Consider the following 21387-nt stretch of genomic DNA (forward strand, 5'->3'; position numbering starts at 1 on the left):
TATATAAAATAAAGTTTATTATTATTATAGAAATAGATCTCCAATACTGGAGAATGAAACTACATATGGGAGATAACATGGAACTGGACCATATCTATTATGCTTTTGCATGAATTCCGTGAAATGAACAAGAACCAACATTTTAACACCAGATGTCTTCTGGGTCACACCAGACCAGATCTTCATAACAGTGTCCACATGCCACAGTATCTTCACAGAACATGACCTGGTTAGAACTAAAACCTCTTCCAAATTCAGGGAAGGCTAAGTTGAGGAAAACCTGATCTGGAAAATCAAAGGGAAAGCAGAAAATATTTTCTTCTCATATGGAAGTAATAACCTAAATTAGAGAGAAATGTTTAAACGTTTCCCTGGATAGCCACTTATAGATGTTGCCGTGCTCAACCCACCGCCCCCCTTATGCACTTGCTAATTGAAACTCCGTTCCCTTCTTCCACCTCCTCGAACCCCTCTCCCCTCCCCCCCAAAAAAATCCTCAAGGCTTCCGACCTTGACCACGGGACAGAGAATATCGGATTGCACTCGGACTCGACCGCTCCGAGTGCTCCAGATAAATGGCTGGCGGAAAGTCAGTTTTTCGAGAGAAGTCACATCGCGGCATTGTTTCCAGGCTGCCTCGGTTCTCTTTAATGAATAGCTGATCGAAAGAGCGTCTCGAGGGAGCAGCAAGCACCACGTCTCCCACTTTGATCTCGTCCCCACAGAGAGCTTCTCTCCCCGCGCTCGCCGGCGAGATGCTTGCTTGATTGACGGCCGCTCTGATGTACAAAACGCTTTGAACTTCAGACATTTAATTCCCATCAGGCTCCAGTCATTATTATTCTCCTTCAACACGGTTTACACGTGGGGGCTAAGGAAATGTGGAAGATAAAAAATACATTTGCAAGCTCTTTGAATTTTACATCAAAAAAATCCCTTCAAGCGGGTTTTTTTTCGCGTTGATTTGGATTCACCATGTAAATCAAGCTCTTGAAAAACAAGCTCAGTCGAGCAAAAAAGAAACCTAAAATAAAAAATAACACTCCCTGAAGCCGTCTTTACTTTATAGGCTTGAAGTACGTGTAGCATCTTCAACAAAATCATCTCTGGATACTTTTTGTTTTCTCTGCATTTTTATTTTCCAGTTTCTTGGGGCTTTTGAAGCTGAAGCTGGGAATTTTTGTTGTGACAGGTTCTTATAAACAAAGAAAAATAAACAGTACCATATTTAAAATGTTACATTTTTCAGTTCTGTATGCTGCTGTATAGGAAAGCTACAATACGACAGTTTCTTTCCTGGGCAAATATATTTTATAGTAGCTCTAGCTAGTGGAAAAAGAAAAACTAAACTATAAATCACAATCATTATTTCTTCATTTTGAATTAATAAAAATTATGAAAGCTTAAGCAGAATTATCTATAAATAACTGACTGTAAGAAATTTACTTCCAAGGGATATGTATCTGTCCAAAAGCTAATGTAGTGGTTCTTTTTCTTTAGATGGAGAGAACATGCTCATTCCACAGTAAGTGAATTGGGATGACAATTCATTTGTATCTGATAGAACCAATTAATGTTATTTAAACAGCAAACAGAAAGCTCAGTGGAGATTGAACTCAGAGTACCAGAGATTGTTAGTCTTTTCTATAAAATGCTTAACTATCATCTTCGTTAACCCTTGCAGTACAAATAAAAACACCAACTGTAGTTATCAGTCTGTATGAGCCTTTGAAGGTATTCATTTTTGACAACAAGAACTAAACAGAACAGGGCTTATTTCAATACCAAGATTTTCGATTAAACCTAAAATGGAATTTACTTTCCAGCACAGGAAGCAACTAGGATACTTCCTCTCACACAGCGTGAAGAAAAGATCATAATTTACTCAAAGAACAGTTTGGAGAGTCATACTATTGGTTAATCACTTGACAGCTATATTGCTGCATTTTCAAAGCAAAGAACTGTGAGATTAACTTGCCAATAGCTGCTGGTAAGCAAGGTTCAAACTGTTCGTATGTGGTTCAGATAACTCACACAAATGTGTAGGCACATATCTTCGCCTGTTAAAGCATCTCAAGGCTAAGCAACTTAACTAAATAAAAGCAGTACACAGTAGTAATGATTAAAGCATTCTGTTGCTCATTATCATTGGCTGGGTCCACAGAAAACTGACCTCAAGACGAACATTAGGAAGTAAATTAAGAATATGACATCCTATAGCATGCATAACATCTTACTCACGCTCAACCATGCCACTGGCCATAATACACAAAGCAGTGGTATCTGTTGCCTCTAAGGCTCAAAACCACAGGAGTACAGAACAGAGAAGGCTTGTTTACAATTAGCTTCTTCATGCCCTGTTCTAACTCTGACTGTTGTCTCCTGATACATGTGTGTGCAACAGAAAATAATAAAAGCATTAAAAGCATACCATATGTTGCCTCTATTTAAATCCCAGCACCACCAAAAAATACAAATTCTTTACTGGGCTAAGAGCTCTATGAGACAAAACAACACAAGCCACAAGTCTGCTGTGAGAACCTCAAAAAGCCATACTTGTTGAATATTTCAAGACAATCACACACTGAAAAGCACGCTCACCAAGTCAAAACAAGAGCAGAGAATTCTGACAGCTGCTCCTGCTGTGACCTGCAGTGGTATGAGCTACGCTCCTACCAGTGGGGTTTCAATATTGTCAATTGTTTGCAGTGCCTCACCTGAAAACAAGAGTAGTTATGTGTACCCACATCGCAAAATAGCTCTCTACAGAAAAGTACAAAGCTGCAGTCCTTCAGAAGGCCTAATTTGTGTAAAACAGCATGAATCATATCCTTAAATGAAAAAGTAGTAAACTGCATTACAGGAAAATACCTATTTGGCACCCTCCCCTCCAAAATACTCAACAAGATTCATTTTGGCTCTCATGATTTTGACAATGGAAAAGATATTTGTCACCAGACTACCCTTGAAATATCAATCTTTTTTAATTACTTTCTTTTCCTGGAAAGGATCATCTCAAAACGCTTATTAGAAGAAAGTCACAACATGAAGATCTGTATACTATTGATTGTTTCCCCCAGAATACTCCACTCAAACATCACATCCTACTTATACCTCATTCCTCCAGCCATTCCCTACCAACCCCCCACCCCATCTTTTCTTGCTTTGTTGCAGAATAATACCAGGATCCATCAGAATAAAACCCTGGGCTGGATTTCATAGGCATCAGATCAAATCAAATTAGCTTTTAGGTCAAATGGGAGAGTCATACTACACATGCTGAATAAGTTGTGGTTCTGTGAAGAAAGGGGCCTGAGGATTGTGATAAATCATTCTGTGTCTGAGGTTAGAGATAATGCAATCAAAATGCAATTAAGCAAGAGTAAGAAACCGCAATGTGGATATGTGAAGATAAGGTTAAAAGTACACCTTGTGGTTGGGAGTCCCAAGTGAACTCCATCCGTGTGCTGACGTTTGAAAACAGATGCTGTATTTTGAAGCTTACAAGGACCGAAGTTCTACTAGCTATGATAAGGATGTCACTGCCATGGAGAGTTAATTGTTATGCTCAATGCCCTGTTTTCCATTTGAGATAAATTACCCATACAGATCAGTGACTGCACAGTGCAGTGTGCACATAGTATAAAGTGTAAAAAGAAAAATATTTTTATCACCTTTGTTCAAAATAATTAGTGGCAAAGTAGGAATACTTTAGTCTATATCTAGTTTTTAAAAGACAACATGAGGTCTTTTGTTCACCCTATGCATTTCATAGCTTCTCCTTCAAAAGAATCATAAAACGTAATTAAAAATATACTATGCCATATATGCAATTTAATAACAAGGATCTGTTCTTGTTGTAATTCAGTTTATACTGGCAGCATCAATTTTTGTCTTTTCCAAAATCACCCACCTTCTACAGCCTCATTATGTAAACAGCCGATTTCACCTTCTCAAATTTCTCAAACAGTTTCTCAAATTATGCAACAATTAAACACGCATCACCAATTACTTTTTTTTTATCCGCCAATGTAATTGCATTATTCACAGGCATTCTTCTTCAGGATTATGAAACTGAAATAACGGTAAACTGTGTCTTAACTAACTAATAATGTCCCCTAGAAACTTAAATACATTTCCAGGCATTAGCATATAGTAAGAGCTCCAGTCCAGAAGAGTTTTATCTTACGTGACCAACAATTAAAGAGCAGGCTCATGGGGTAAAACTGGTGTCCGTAATCACATCACTGAGCCTATTAAAGGCCCAGATAGAGCATAACTGAAACTATGCATCCCTGTGTTAATGAATGGAGCCCTTGGGCAGTAAACTCACTCCATCATTGAGGGGGGAATGGTGCAGCAGTCTTGAATGGCTGTCAAAGGGGATGTCAGGTGGGCAGTGTATGATGCTTCCACAACCTGCTTGTTCCTGTTCACCACATCCAGGTACCGGTTAAACTTCTCCCGGATCTTTTTGGCCAGCTGCAATGCAAAAAACACACACAGGTCACCTGCAGTGATTCAATACCAGTTGCCATGAGGGGTCTGTTGTTCTTTCTAAAGTCACACTTCACGCTAAAACACAGAGCACAGAGACATGTCAATGATGCATGACACCAGGCAGAATACAGAAAAACTGTTATAGTTTGCAGTCTTAGAACAAAGAACCACAAAGACATAGTTGCATGTTTGCATTGTATTTTTATCTTTGACATCGGTTAAACAGGATAGTGCAAATAATTGAATTAATATATTAAAATAAGTCAGAACTTGGGAGTTTGCAGCATTTGTAGCAGCCGAATGTCCAAAGCTCAAATAAATGTAGGAAGGGATGTAAGCTGTTCCTACAGGATCCACATACTGTGGTATTCAAAGCTGTATTTTTCCTAATTTCATCTTGAGCCAAGCAAAATGTATCCAGTGATATAAAACCATTCTCTGTTTCCATGGCTTTCAGAACAGCCCTTCAGAAAGGAAGCCAACAAAAGCTTTAAAATAAAATTCATCAACATCACATGTCTTAGGGAAAACAAGTCCTGACTTCAAACGCTGACAAATTTCCCTCTGCATTGTCATTGGCTTCACACTTCATCATAATTTGAGGCAGGTTCACAAAGGCAAATAGAGTTCGCAAATGACAATGAAAAAAAGCGCACTGCTCAAGCCTCAATAGCTTCAATTTCAGACATGTAGTTCAATTACAGGATCCCAAAGGGAAGCCCAAACTGAATGGCCATGGCTGTTTAAGTGAAACTGATTTATTCAATAACATATTCCCTGTGGACTCATTAATAACCTAGGCACCTTCAAGCTCAGTTTTAAAAACTCAACACAGTGCAGCGTGTTTAAACCACAACCAGCTTAAACCCAGCCACTTGTTAAGGCATTGGATTATGGTGAATAGTCATCAAACCAAAGCAATGGTCTTTCCTTTCCTCATTACCTGCCATTTACAATGTGTATGAAGTGAAGAGCCAAGAACATTCTTTAGATTGTCTTTTCTCCCTGACTTCCTGGTTATTTCTTATATACAGCAGCAGATGAACACCAGGGAGATGACTGGAAACAGCAGATGTCTTCATACTTATTAGTATCTGAAAACCCACTAGGTAGCAAAGTATTTAAATATTTAACAGCAGGAATGGGTAACTATTGCCCTTAAGAGACTTATGATTCTCTAGTGTTTATTCAAACCCTGATCTTAGTTTGATTAAAACGGTTACCTGCACAAAGTGAACCACCCGTCTACCCATACCTGAACTAGTCCTGTTTTTTTTTCAAATTTTGACCTATTACACACAATACCAAAACTATGTCATTAGGTCAGCTTTCTCCCCAAGTGTGTTGTACAGCAGGAGAATCATCTGCGGTGTCTGTATGAAAGGTTGGACATAGCACCTCAGGATCAGGATCAGCAACATCAGGATCTCTGCTTGCCAACAGAGGAGACAGGAATCTTAATGAAAAGCAATTCTGTCACCACCCCAGCGCTGCTCACAGTTAGTCCACCACTTTCCATTTATCCAAATTGTCAGATTACTTCCCCACTGAATGCTGTCCATATCGCTGTGACATTGAGCTGGTCACCTTACTCCAGCTGCTCTAACAAGGTTAACCTTCAGAAATGTCACAGGCACTTGAAAGCTGGTAAAACTCACTTTTCATGGCACAGCGACTCTGCTTTAACAACTGAGCATTCTTCTGGGGCAGAAGCAAGGCTTTCAGTACGCCAGTACCATTTAAGAAACCTACCTACTTCACTATACTGCTGCTGCCACCTCTCCACATGGAGGAAAAAGGTAAAAAAAACAAAGCGTGTTTTTAAACTTTACAGTTTCAATACAATTTCTGTTTTGAAAATTGATTTCGTACAGGGCTGTCTTGAAGCCTCTGCTTCCGTCCTAGAACTGATGCGATCTGCCAGATCAGACCACGTTCAACTGCTGCCTTACTGCATTGTTTTCGGAAAAATAAAAAAAACAGCGCCATGTTCCAACATAGTTACAGCTTTCCACAACTGCATGCATGATAAACTATCACGATGAAATAAAAACTTAAGTACACTGAGGAATTTTCTCTTGATTAAGAACATTCATTGAGTCCAGACTGAATTAACTAGTATTTAAATAAAACGAAAAAGTAGCTACGAGTGAAGGAATGCAATCCAAAACCAACGAAGGTGGAATGTGTGATGTAGTGGTTTTGACTGATGGATGTCCTTTTCCACAGACCTCCCAGTCTCCCATTTATTATGAATTCAAAGCCAACATAGACATCATTTAAAGGCCATGACCTAGTCAGTGTTTGGTTCGCAAAATTCATGCGAGGCATAAATAAGTGATGTAATATAGCACTCCTACATCTTATTTCTGCTATTCATAAAGTCAGCTGGGTAGTGGGAGAAGTGTAAATTAAGAGCTTTCATGGTTCAAGCCTCTATTTTACCACTCATTCACTGTTACCGTTAGTAAGCTACTAAATCTCAGTCTTTCAAATCGCAGACAAAGAGCAATGTCCTATCGTACATGACTCTGCTGCTCGTTAAATGGTCTCTTCACACCACAGTCACTTAAAATTGCTCTAGTTAACAATTATTGTCTCACCACATTTTCAAAAAAAGCAATCTTACAGATTTAGTTGTGCTATGCCATTTCAAGTGACAGCAAACTTGAGTGAAACAGCTTTTAAACATTAAGTATGGGAAACCTGCGAGGAAAACCAAGGTTACAGATGGGACCAGTAGGTGGCATTCTCCTCTCTGGGCCAGAAATTTGAAACCAATGCCCCCCTATGGCGACAGGGGACACTGCTGTACGAAGTGTAGTCGTTCGGAAAGCAATTGAAGACACAATAAATAGGGCATTAAAGTTTCCATGGTACTATCGGTCCTGTGTCGTAGCCAAATACTCAATCTGGGCCCCTAATTCATCTGCCAAAGACATTTCTCACTTTCCACCTGATCTCCTGAGTAATGGGTGTGTCATGGCATCATGAGTAATGTACTATACCTCAGGTGTAGATCAACTCCTATATGTGAAGTTCTCTGTGATTACTTCAAGGTGATATATAAAATATAAAATCCAAAGAATTATTATTGCTTACCTGCTTATGCAGTATCCGACAACTTGAATTTTAAGGACGTGTGCAATGCAAACTGGTTTTTAATGTAAATGAAGCTTACATGACAACAATTCAAACTAAAGCAGCACATCCAGTCACGCAAGTGAGTGAAAGGATGAGCAGTTTTAATTTTCCCTCTGTCTTTGCTTTGTGAAAAAGGAGAGAAAAGGTCTACAGTTGGTTGCAGCTTTGTTGATTTTGTTGCCATGGCTTCTCAAGAGTGTTGAAATGGATTAATTACAATTAATCGCAGTCTGACACAAAGATTTAAGATTGATTTACCAGATAGTGAAAATAAGTGTTACCCTCATTGTTATTAGAAGAAGTCATTCTTACAGATGTAGTACAGTATTCAGATCATATCACTTCACCATGAAAACAAGAAAAAATATCTGCTGCTCTTTGCTAGGTGACCAAGCTGAAACAAGTCCAATGGAAACTGCTGCTCCCGCCTACACCCTTCTAAATTAATGCACTGAGCAAACATAGTAAAGCATTACAAAAGCACTTAACTTCTTTGAATCTTTCATTTCACACAAATGTTGTAGGAGCACAATACTCAAGACTGAGAAAGACAGAATGTTTTCTTCTTTTTTTAACCACATGCACAGCTAAAATGTGAAACAACGGTGTGGACCTGTTGTTTGTGTTAAACAATACCCTTCAAGTCTCAAGGTTTATGTGTTTACCTTAACTTAAGTATAAAACGCCCGAGAGCTGGATTTTTCTTTACTCAAGGCATAAACAAAATCACTGCCAATTACATTCATACATAAAAACACTTGCAAAGTGTAAATAGCTAATGGTATTGTAAGCAATGAACACAGTCCATATTCACAGAGGGTTTTAGTTAGGAAGCAAAAGATGTGCCTCATCTAATTTCCTACCTCGGGATCTTCAGGCAGAATCTGAGACATGCACAGTGCTATCAGATCGGGCTAATTATTTATCAACTGAAAATGATTTCACAGGGACAGAAATGATTGTGGCATTCACGCTATGTGAATCTAGCCCAAGATGTTCTGTGAACTTAAAAGTCGCCAAAGGCTAATTTCCATCACTGGTCTCCAAGCAAGTATTGCACATAATCACCTTGCACTTGGAGTAGAACCAAGTGGGTATTTATTTGAACTATTCCCTTACATAGAATAGCCATGTGCTTCTCACTGTATGATAAGGAAGCACACGGACTTGTCAACAAATGGGGTGCTTTGCAGTACAATTTATAATAATAAAAATAATAATAATAATAATAATAATAATAATAATTGCTTACACTTATATAGCGCTTTTCTGGACACTCCACTCAAAGCGCTTTACAGGTAATGGGGACTCCCCTCCACCACCACCAATGTGCAGCATCCACCTGTCTTATGTGCAGCATCCACCTATCTTATGGGCAGATATTCAGCAAAGGGGCAGCTTCAATGTTCTACTGCCTAGTTAAAGTTTCCTACCAAAATGGTATTATATTTCAATGTTGCATTCCTCTGTTTTATGAGCATTACCTACACCAGGAATAGAAGTGCAGCCAAAAGTTTTGAAAACCCTTCCTGGGAGACTTATCCCTCAAGGTCAGAGCCAAGGAAGTGGCAAGGTATACTCTGCAAACTAATGTTAGCGCAGTGTGAATGATGTCTTTCGAGAATCACATCCAGACTACAGAGGTAGAAATTTGCAAGGCTGTGACTCACCTGCTGAACTTCTGTTTCACCGTTTGACGTTTTTTCAGTATACACAAAGGAGCTGAATATTCTCTGTAAGAAAGAAAAGAAAATACAGCGAATGAAATGCCTTTTCAAAAATGTAAAATTAAGGCCAACGCGATCAATAATCTGGTCATGCAAACACAAAAAATGAAAAAACTCCCATTATTACTAGGCACCAGCTCCTTGGAGCTGTGAGGCAGGATTAGAAGAGAAATTTCACCTGTCCCCTGTGGTGGAAAGACGGTTATTAAGAGATGGCCGCCTGAAGAAAAATCCCTTATCTGCTGTACTCATACTCTTCCGATTCCAGAGAAGTTTTCCTCACCACCTAGGCAGATGTTTATATGAAGAATATTGGGCTGCAGAGGGAGTTTGCATCTCTGCTGAGTCCCATCAACTCTGCTTGTTATTTTACAACTAATGATTGACTTCCTGGAATTAAGTTATTTTTGCAAATTGACACAATTTAGAATAATTATGTAGCCTATTCCCGAAGACTATGGACCTTCCTGGCGAACATAATTGCTAACAGACCTCCTGGTTCTGAGTAGACCAAGCCCATCAATATGCAACAGGGCCATTTGTATGCATGACTAAACTCGGTTTATTTTGAGTGTATTCCCCAAGTACACAAAGTGGCCAGCTCTTCACAGCTATCACAAACACAGACAGTACAATATTCTGCATGCTTATGGACTAAAGAAAACACGCAGGACTGCTAACCCCAGTCTAATCCCCAAAGACCGCATTTTCTAAATAGGGTCCGAGACCCATTTTTAGGGATGTGGCTTGGTCAGCACTCCAGTAGGTCTTAAAACAGACCCTTGAGGTCTCTGACATCGGGAAAGAACAGGAACGCTTTCTCCAGGGCAAATGTGCAAGACTCCAGGACCAGAAATCACAGCTGCAGAAACAGATTAACCAAAAATCTGTTCCATCTCACCCGAGAGAGAGTCGGGTAATCTAAAACATTTAAAAAATCATTTACCTTAAACAGGAAGCAGGTGTTTTTCTATCTACCGCTATACAGCAGTTTCCAAAAATGCTCCTTCGATGTATACGTTTTTTTTCTCCCTGAGCCACTGTCAGGCTTATGCCAGGAGGCACAAATTACCGTGCATTTTTTTCCCTTCCACCCTGGAATTCACGCAGCCCACACTGTGCTACAAGAAGTTAAATAATCCCCCACAGACATCATTATAATTTCGCAGTTTTACGAAGACAGTCCCAATTAAGGTGAAAAAAATTGGAAGCTGCTGGCGCCACCTATACCATGACACACACTTTCTCAGTAATGTAATACAGTGCTATTCTGCACAAGTACTTCTCAAAACTGCCGAAAGATTATTACGGTACTTCTCTTCATATATGTAGTTCTTACTGAATCATGTAGCCTGTCATTTTAAACAAGATATCAACATGACATTTGAATTGGGATTTTGCTTGCTAAACAAAAGTAGTTACAAAACGGTGGATATGTATTGCTACCGCTATGTGTTAATAAAATTAGCTGACTGGAAAAAACTCTTAAGTCAAGACTGAAATGCAAGTGTAGATTTGGCACCTGTTGATAATGAGTTTATATCAAGTTCGATTGTTTAGCCTTTTCACAACCAAAGAAAAACACATCTTTCCTCCAAAAGCAAGTTCCAGTTTGTTCTATAAAATACACTGCTTGCTTAAAATGTTCGTCTTCCATGCAAAAGCTCACAATTAACACAATTAAAAATGATCCTCTGTGAACTAAGCTGATTTTTTTAAAAACAGATTTGATGACTCTCATAGTTATTGCCCATGCAAGGAAGAATTTCGCAGCTTCAGAGAAGCCGAAACTTGAGCAGTCACAGAAACCCTTGGCCCGCTGACGAGATGACTCAGTGGACAGACGAGGAGGATTAATGTGTCTGGCACATTGTCCAGCCAGTGCTGGAGCTTCCTAAGAAAGGGCACCACAACACAGAGTGGCCCCCAACTCAAATGGCTTCAGTTATGTAGGGTTTCTTCACTGAAGCCTTTTTTATTCATAGTAGGGTTTTTTTCTTAATCAAATTAACACCCAACTGGTCAGTAGCCACAATATTCCAATTATAAACAGGCAGAGTGCTAATGAGAGCTCTCGATCAGCCCTTTTCATAGTTCATTCAGTACAAGGGAGACAACTAGCACGCCCATTTCTTCCATTTCCCTCGACATTTCAACCTCTCAGACATGTAATGGAACTGGAAAAGCATGAAAATGTTGTCAAAGTGCCCTCATGCACCAATGATAAATGTACAAAACCCCCTGCCTAGAAGTCTGACTTTATAACAATCGTATACAGAAATCACATACTAAATGCATATGCCATTCACATCCCTGCTAAATTAAATTAGCTCGCAACTGCTAATAATTTTGAAGATATCAAAAAATGTCAACATCACCTGAAATGTTTCTTGGGATACATACTGTACCTATTTCGACCTACTCCAAACACAGACACAAATGCTTGATTGATAGAGATCCTAACATCTCTTAGCTATTCACTACCTCCATAATATGGCTCCTCAGAAGCAGCACTCAACATCTTAGCTTAAAAGCGCACACACATGGCGAGAAAATAGATTCTTTAAATTACCCCACAAGAGTCAGAGGGTCTGAAGTATTTTCATTAAAAATGTGCAGCTGAAGGATAAACCTATTAGCAATTCAGCCATCTTCAAAGGCATGCCCATAGCTGTAATCCACATTAATTTGGGATTGTACCAGCTAGTGAAAGGGTGCAATCACATAAAGCAGTTTGCAGATAAGGTTTCTTAATCCTCTCTTTAGGCTACATAATAATTGTCTTCTCATGGATCTGGGTTATTCCAATGTTGCCCTGCCAGCAGCCATATTGATGGTTGTGGCCCATTGAACCTCCAATAAATGCTGGCACTACTACCTTCACCACAAAAATCACAAAACTACACTCTAACTTTTTAATTAAAAAGATTGGCCAGCCACACAGCCTGCCCTCGGTTTAAAGTCAGTCTTGGGCAGTTTGTCAGATGTTGAAAAAAAGTAAACCAGATTTCCAGAAGCTGGGAGCCGAGAGTTCATACAGTCCAGCAGGGCAGGTTTATAAACTTTCGAGATAAAAGGCCAGACAACAACTGGGACTCAGTCTAGAAAGGCTGTGTAGCTCCAAGCGGCAGGTACATTTTTTTTAAGCCAATAAGCTGCTTCCACACCACTACAAAGGGCCAGAGCTGTGAAAGCTGCATCCTTCCTTTGCCTCTGATGTGCCTTTTCATTGCATTTCTAAAGACATGACTACTCCTAAACCTACGCAAACCCCACAGCCATGCACCTGGGGATACTGCACAGAAAACACACACAGAAAGACACAACATCTACAATTCACCAGAAAAATTCTACATTTTGACAGGGTATTTTTTCCGCTCTTCCATTTGGACCCAGGAACGCAAGCGCCATTTTTCTGACTTTTTAACAGCTGACATTTTAACGCAATCACTTAAAAAATACAGGAATGGTGAGGGCCTTTAACCTGCAATATGCTTGTAATTTGAAACAACTTTTGTAGGTCCTTTCTTTAAGCCACCAAGGAAGTTAAACTTTCATACATAATAGTTATATTATGCATTCCGCATTTCCCCCATTTCCCTCTTTGCATTCCGCATTTCCCCCATTAAACCACTTACTTTTAAATAGCAATTAGCATCCCAATTATTATTTAAAAGAAATACTAAAGTTTTCACTGCTTTCTGAGTTAAGGATTATTTTTAATCCTTTATTTAACCAGATAAAGCAAAGACAAGTGCATTCACACTGATGAGGTGGGGATTACCCATTTATACACACACAGGTGCACTATGAGAAGAGTACGTTGCTAAAAGGGACAACAGCAGCATCATACCTGGGGGTTTAAACCCATGACCCTCCAGAACTCTAATTACTACTGCACACTGCTTCCATAAAACTATAATGATATGTTTAGAACTGTAATTAATCATAAATACTTTAACACTATTCTTGAGATTCCCGTACACGACATAAATCTTAATTCTGCCGAAAAGAATATGTCTGGACAGCTCATTTAACTGCTGGCGAAAAATAAACACGCAACTGCAGAAAATCCACTCCAGGCTCAATTGTGAAACTACAGGAGAAATGCGAGTTGAACAGGCTCTAGGATTAGTGAGAAACGTCACCTGTAAGCTCTGCTTGATGGATGGATTGAGGCAAAACTCTCAGCGCTTGGAAGGGTTTTTAAAGGGGAACTAGGCTTGCAGGGGGGTTCAGCGCTGGTCCTAGAGGGCTGGTGTCTCTTCTCATACCCAGATAAACTAGCTGGTAATGCCAGCTCTTCAGGTACTGCTGCTTTAAAGAGACCATGAAGAGACCCTGCAGAGACACTGGCCCTCCAGGATGCCAGGTGACAGAAAATAAAGCAGACAATGAAGGGTTGAATACCACACTTAAGCGTTTGTGATGCCACGTTTTAAAGCCAGCGCCAATATTTAAAAAAAGAAAACTGATTTTAAGTTGCAAGAATGCTGGACGGAGCTTTTGAAAAGTGGTCTCAACCCAGAAATAACAAACAGGAATAGTTCCTTCACATCAAGCTTTTTTTTAAAAAAAGTAGAAAAGCAGCTAAAATGTCTAGGCCTTTTAAGCCCCAAGGAGAATGCTATAATTAAATTACTTTTGGCAAACAAAAGTAAATTAACAACATTCAAATGGTCCACAAGTCAAGCTGAAATTAATTACTAACGAGTTTCTGGGTACAAAAGCAGACATGGAGGGAAGCCATCTGAGACAGATTCAGACACATCCTCTTACCATTAGGCCTGTGGTTCTCTTTCAGAACAATTAAAGTATTCAGAAAGTAAAACAAATAATAGAAGATAAAGATGGAAAATTTCTAGGGCATGGATCCAGTTACAAGCACGCACAGTCATTTCAGGATAAAACTATATGAAGACAATCTGGCCTTCCATTTTGATTACTGCAATTTACCAATTTGCAGACTCTTACTAACAAATTAAGACATACTAGCTAATAATCACATTAGAACATGTAATGTTTGTGATATCTTCATGTACATGTAAATAAACCAGACACGTATGATCCTAGGGTAGGAGAGGGTGGCTTTGACGCTTCTTCATGAGCGACAAATCATGTGCCCCCACCTCCAACGACATGTCCAAACCCACCCTTCCCATAATTCCCTCTGGGGTCAGTTATGGAAAGACGACCTTTGAAATGTAAAAGTTTTAGGGAGAAGGTTTTTCTAAGTCTGAAAAATAACCAGTGAAACAGTCGAAGGGTACTTGGGGGAGGGGTGTGGGGGAGACAAGACTGGAAAATTTGTTCCAGATGGAAGAAAAAGAACTTTCTTTTTTTTAAGGAATTCTGGCAAGTAAGAGCATTGCTAAGGGATAGTCACAGCACGCATGTATTAAAATAATGGGTTTTGTTTTGAATCAAAATGAAAGCTCCCAGTGAAATTTGAAAAATGGATTAGTTTTTATAACTGCTACAAAAGAAAGGACTGTAGGTCATAATTAATAAAACTGGCAGCTCTATTAGAACCCTTTTCAGACATTTCCACGAGGACGGTTTGGTTAACACTCAAAATGTCCCCAGGAATAAAAAAAAGCTTTTAGCCACTTGGTTTCTCATACAAAGTTGGTAAAACTGGCAAAAAGTGTAAAGGCTACTTGAGATATCCATAATGATACTCTGTCTAAACATATACTATCAAAACAATTTTTACATAAAAGTAAAATGAGACAAGTTAAAGAAAATACAAATAAATCCAGCAGTCCCAAGATCTGTTTTCTGGTGACCTGTGGGTTAATTGTCTCCTGCAGTGAAGGAGACAGCCACAGCAGACACCAGTCCTATAAACACAAAAAAATCTTTTGGAAAACTAGGAGAACAGCCATTGAAGTATTGAGTCAGCACAGGGTTTCCAGGGAGTGGATACTATCATTCTGAAAACAAAAACAAAAAGCAGTGTTTTATGTTGGTCAGGCAGACAGGCTATAATAATTTCCATATGTGAGGGGATACCCCAAATAAAAAGGACAACAGTTGAGTTTAAATATGTTTAAGAGCCTTCCCTCAAATACCTAGGTCTGCTTCATACATTAAATCTTCACATGAAACGCTGCTAAAGTGGAAACACAAATATTTAAAAAGCAAAGTGGATATACAATCCAATCCAAGACACAAACAGACTAAATGAGAAGTAAACAAGCAGTTTTTATCTAATACATTTTTTGTATTCCAGCACCTTAAATGATGGAAACTTGTATAATTGTAAATAAAAAAAACAGAGCAATAAACAGATTTATCCAAAATAATCTCTGGTTGTTTTTCATTGTTGCATGTTGTTTGAAATTCATGAGCAGTACAAAGAAACTAGTGTATCAGGGTGTCTACATCTGAACCTGTTAAGGTCTTTTGTGTATTATTATTTTTTTTTTTTAATTACCAATCAATCTCCTATCCAAATTATACAAAAAATAGCATGTGTGTCAGTGAGAGATTCCAAGATAATAAATAAAGCTTTCTCTAAGCATGCTGTAAAAACTGGAGATCACAACTAAGCCTGACATTTCCAAAGCTCATCCATCTCCTAAAACTAATTTAGTCCTTCCCCTTCCTGCTGCTCTCAAAAAGCCTGGCTTATGCTTGATGATCTGTCATTTGAAAAGAAGTCTGAAGAACCTGGTGAAAGAAGACTTACACATTACTTAATCATACACTCTGGAAGAACAACTTTGAAAGGGGAAAAAAAAAACATACTTCTGCCAGGAATTTGAAACTAAGCAGCAGCTCAGATGCTGCAAAGATTGTACACTACAGTGTCAAAAAGATGTATCAATACAACAATGCCTTTGACTTGTGTTCTTTAATTAAGAGAACACAAAGCTCATCTACTGGCAGTAATCTGACGAGAACTGCCCATCTTGACATGTCTCCAAAAATGCTGCATCAATACAAGAATACCAGGATGTGCTCACCAAAACTCTGTGGAATAAAGAATGATGTGGTACATATAACCATAACTGAACCCTGCTCATAGATATAGAAGCCTAGGTAACATCTTAGAAGCAACAGGATGGAGATTTTACATCAGATTTTCTTTTATAATTTATATGGGGAATGTACAGAAAACAATGTAAAACAGGGTCTAAAAGATCTGCTTCGTCACGTTTTTCTTCACCACAAGGGAACGTGTTTTAGTTTCTGCTGGTACTTGATAGCTGGAATATTGGCTGATGTGCTTTTATGCTTCTAGTGGCAGTGTGGTGTGCTCTGCAGCTTTTGAGTGTCTTTTTTTGTTTTCAAGTTGATGTCCTTAATCATAAAACACCTCCAAAACTGGACTATATACTATTATAAAAAACACGCAGAGAAAAAACAGACCACACGTTCGAAAAACTCAGCAACTCTGTTCAATTTTTATTTGCATTGTTCAGTATTAGTCTTAAGTCTTATTAGTAGTAATATCAAGGCTATATAGCTGGTATTGTACTTATAAAATGTAAGTACAGTACAATAAATGTGTAAGTACAAATTGTAAGTAGAAAAGGGTACTTACAAATTGTGTTGTACTAACAAATATGTGGGTATTTGAAAGCACTGTGTTCTTTAAAAAAACTGCAGATTTATTGCAGCTACTTGTACTGTATATCATTTTAATACAGTATTTCCAAAGCAAATATTTGTATATAACTAAACAATAAGCAATAAGATTGTCCCTGTTAAGGTAAAGTATTCAGGAAAAACAAAATTTAGATATTTATTTTCTTGAATGCTGAACATTCAAGAGTGGCGCGGCACAGAGAAACGTTCTTAAACCAATCATTGATATCCTGAAACTGGTTTCCAAACTTTTTTGTTGTTGTGTTACTGACGGTTTTGTTGTCACCAGAAGTCACATGAAAAATCAAACCTTGATTTGATCCACAAAAGTGGCTTGACAACAAGTCTCCAAAAACTAAACTTAACCGCTAAACTTTCCTAAAAAGGTGGCCTTGTGCTCACTTGGCCTTTGTGTTCTAGATGTTGCTGAATAAGCTCAGATGTCCCAAACATAACACCGAATCTCTGCACTGGATATAGAAGAATGTGAGACCTTACCACAGCAGTATACAGATGCTGTATGTTATTTTTCTAACCCAGCATTCAGAGGCAGGACTGATACTTCATATTTGGCTCTGGAGTAAACAATCATCTCGTAAAGTTTCCTACCTTTTGTAATAGTCAGACAACAATCGGCCCTCTCCTTAAGTCTTCCTTAAAGAAATGGCCATGATTAATTTTGTGTAGTTTTATTTTTTTTTAAAGACTTGTGTCAAACTTGAACTTTCTTATGAAAGCTGGGAAACAATTCTCAAGTTATGTAATCCAGCAAATAATAATAATAATTTGTTTATAAGGTGCTTTCCCAAACCCAAGGACTCTGTACGTAGTGATAACAAAAAGAGAAAAAAAAACTAAATAAGTGACGGAATAAACTGCCAGCAGACATAGGCCCGAGCCAAAAAAAATTGATTTGATGAGTCAACAAATTTCTCTCATATAGTCGGATGAAGGGCATTCCATCACAATGGTGCAGCGATGGAAAAGGCATGGTCACCACCACACACAATCATGGCCTCCTAATAATCCCCCTCTATGAATTGGCTACATTACTAGCTCTCCTCCCCACTGATAGCTGATGTGTGGTGAGCGTTCTGGCGCACTATGGCTGCCATCGCATCATCCAGGTGGATGTTGCATATTGGTGGTGGTGGAGGGAGTCCCCATTACCTGAAAAGCACTTTGAGTGGAGTGTCCAGAAAAGCACTAAATAAGTTTAAGCAATTATTCTTATTATTATTCTTATTATTATATTATTATGAGATTAGTCCTGGGTCCAGTGAGTATATGACCAGCCTCAACTGACTGGAGCCTACAGGAGGGAGTGTAAACATGAAGGAGTGAAGAGATGCCTGATGGAGCCAGAGTCTTTCGAGTCTTAAAGGCCAGTAACAAGATTTTATATTGAAAATGTGACTTTATAGGCAACCAAAGTAGTGATTTAAGTGTAGGAGGAGTGACAAGCTGCCAGGGTCCGGTGCGAGTTAAAAGTCTAGTTGCAGAGTTCTAGACATATTCCAAAAGCAGCTGAACTCAAGTTTGTACTGACGTTTCCATGGAGCACTCTTCATTTTCTTTAATTGGGGTGTCAGTGTGGCAAACAAACGGAAAACCCATCTGTCTTGGGTGCGGAAATTTTCAAAGGTCATCGGCTGTTTACAATGCCATAACCATGAAGGCATAAAGGAAAGTGGGACATAAAACATCTGTAAGGATTTAGTCCCTCCAGCTCAGAGTACAATCAAGACATTTCTTCAAGCAGTCTCCAATTCTGGCAACTTAAGCTCATTTTCTATGGGCTAATCGTGTAAATCTTCCAGTTTGCTTTAACCTGTGGCATTCTTTTCAAGTCCGAATCATAGAATTTTATCTGAAAACAACTTGCAGAATGGATAACGTCACTGTGGTTCTCCATAGTAAACATCTGCTACACTCGCTGAAGCAAAATCAGTGGGCATGTGCATGATGAACAAAAGCATGCGAGTCTAGGAGCAAAGATTTCTAGTAGCCATTACTCCAAGCTTGCTTAAAATCAAAACTGGAAGAGAGAAAAAGTGTTCCAGTTCTTGGTCTTTCTCCAAATACTCAATCTGAGGCAGCCTCAAGTCAATTGTGAGCAGTGACTTGAAGAACAACAATTTGACACAGTACCATCTGAAAGCAGGTTTTAATGGAGCTTCTCAAAAACTAGTCTAGGCGTTAAAGTAAAGTAAAAATGGTAACTTTCTACTCAGTGACACATTCAAGAGAAAGAAAAGAAACCAAGCCAGAAAATAATGAAACAGAAGTAAAAACAAGAGTTTTTAAAAACTAGTGCTAAAAATCTTCAACCACTCCAAATGTGAAAATACCCTGGGATATATATATAAACAATAAGTAAAGTAAAGAATAGGTTAATTCCACACTGGAAATTAAATAATAATAATGAAAAATAATGATGTTTCAGCCATAGTGCCCTTTTGTGAAATTAACCATTACTTTCTTTGTGGCTCTCACACCCCACTTACTTTTATTCATCTCCCCCCTCTAACGTTTGCATGTGCAAACAATTTAGAAACACAAAAACAATCAGAAATGATTGGGTAAAGAATCATACAGGCTGGCATGTTTTTTATTAAGCGGGCAGTGAGGAAAATCAAATCTGGTTTATGTTGTTTGTTCTAAGCCCACTGCCCAAAGTATGCACTGGCAAAGAAAGACTCCCGGACTGGAGTCAGCTGCTGTACCCGATCCAGCTAACACCTCCCGCAGACCAAACTCATCAGTCCACGCCAGGACCCGTTAGCCTCTCTCAGTACAAACTGTCTGATCTACACTGGACTGGTCACACTCCTTTCCTGAACACATTCTAGAGAGCCTCACAAGGAGTCTGCTCTAAACGCCTGTTGCAAGCCCACTGCTGCCACATCTAAACAGTCTACTACACGCGCCGTAAATCACGTTTCAACTTCTGTCCCGTAAGGGGCCAATGAGTTAAACTCATCAAGTTCAGCCCAGGGAAAGAAGAAACGAATCATTTAATGATGGGTAATTACCAACATTGCTTTTAATTAAACAAGATGCTGTTTTTGAAACTAGGCTAAGCAAACAAAAAATCACAAATCTCCTTTCTTCAAATGGATGAATAATGCAACTGTACAGAAAGTGCTGAAACAAATTCTAGTCTAAGCCACACAAGCCAAAACTTTAAATCTTATACCTTGAGACCCCGTTATCCTTTGTGGATAACAATCTGGTTTTACTTTAGGAGCATTTACCCAGAGTTGAACGTGCACTGCTTTAGTCAATGAACCACATCCTCAGGCTGTAGGAACCTGCCAGGCAAGTTTGAAGGGACTGATGGTCTTTAACATAAAAATGTGAGATCAGAGGTGAGTCAGGGTGGTCTTTCAAGTGTGTTAAGTCAGGCAGCAAACAAATGCTCCTAATACTTAAGCCATTTAAGCTTACTTTGGGAAACTATGCTGATGGTTTTCATGAAATTTTCAGTCTACTGCTTTAACAGCCACATTACATTTTCAGTGTCACAAAATGCCATTATTTAGCTTCCAGGTTTCAAAGAAATTGTGGGTTTTAACTTAATCGACACCCAAATAAACAGGTTGAAAGAGGTCAGTGTTTTTTATTCACTTTTTGTGCTTATTCTTTCCAATTGACACATTCTGTTGGCTTGCTTTAATGGGTATTCACAGGAAACCTTGTCTACAGTGAAGGAAGACTAACATGACTCCCGTCTGGACAAACAAAGGCGATCACAAAAGGCCTTCAATGATGAGAAATGTGGAGTATGATGCATTGCTGCCCACATTATAAGTCATCTTTGGATATTGCTATGTATCCTGGTCCAAATAAAATGGAAGAGAGCTTCAGATGTGGATCATTAATAAGCTATGGCTATAACCAATGCAGAGAGCCACAGTGCCAAAAATCACAGGTAAACACATATAAAAGCAGCAGTCTCAAAGTATCACTTACTGTTGACTCTAGGTTGTTTGGAAACACCACTGGATAATCACCACTGGATAGCGATTCTAAAACCAACTTGCCATAAATACACAAACTATTAATATCTGATGAAAATGCACAGAATAAGGAAAAACACTATTTTTCAACTGCTTTATATTTCCAAATAAAGTACAGTACTGCTCTGTCAGACTCAAAACACAACAATGTCTCAACTAAGCAATTTCAGAAGAAACACTTTGACATTACTGGACCACGAAAATCAGGAGCATTACCAAGTAATTGTGGTGATCTTACGTGCTTGATCTATGCAACTAATAAGTAGGTATATTTGTACAAATGCATAGATAAAATCAGCCCAGAGGAGTTCTTCAAAGTCAACAGTGAAGCAAGAAGAGGAGGCGTTTCATTACCCAAAGGGTTGTGGTAGAATGGAACAAGTTGTTCAGCTTATACT

General features: G+C 38.8%; 1 protein-coding gene across 1 annotated transcript in view; it reads right to left on the reverse strand.

The window, feature by feature from the left end:
- The window catches only part of cachd1 (cache domain containing 1), a 73734-nt gene that overhangs the window by 30325 nt on the left and 22022 nt on the right, over window positions 1-21387 (reverse strand). The window contains exons 2-3 of the mRNA XM_088598583.1: window positions 9315-9377; window positions 4334-4482 (exon numbers count right to left, since the gene is read on the reverse strand). Coding sequence (XP_088454709.1) covers window positions 4334-4482; window positions 9315-9377 — 212 coding nt within the window. The remainder of the gene's footprint in view (window positions 1-4333; window positions 4483-9314; window positions 9378-21387) is intronic.

Source organism: Lepisosteus platostomus, chromosome 11 (assembly GCF_059453375.1).
Source record: "Lepisosteus platostomus isolate fLepPlt1 chromosome 11, fLepPlt1.hap1, whole genome shotgun sequence".
NCBI classification, from domain to species: Eukaryota; Metazoa; Chordata; class Actinopteri; order Semionotiformes; family Lepisosteidae; genus Lepisosteus; species Lepisosteus platostomus.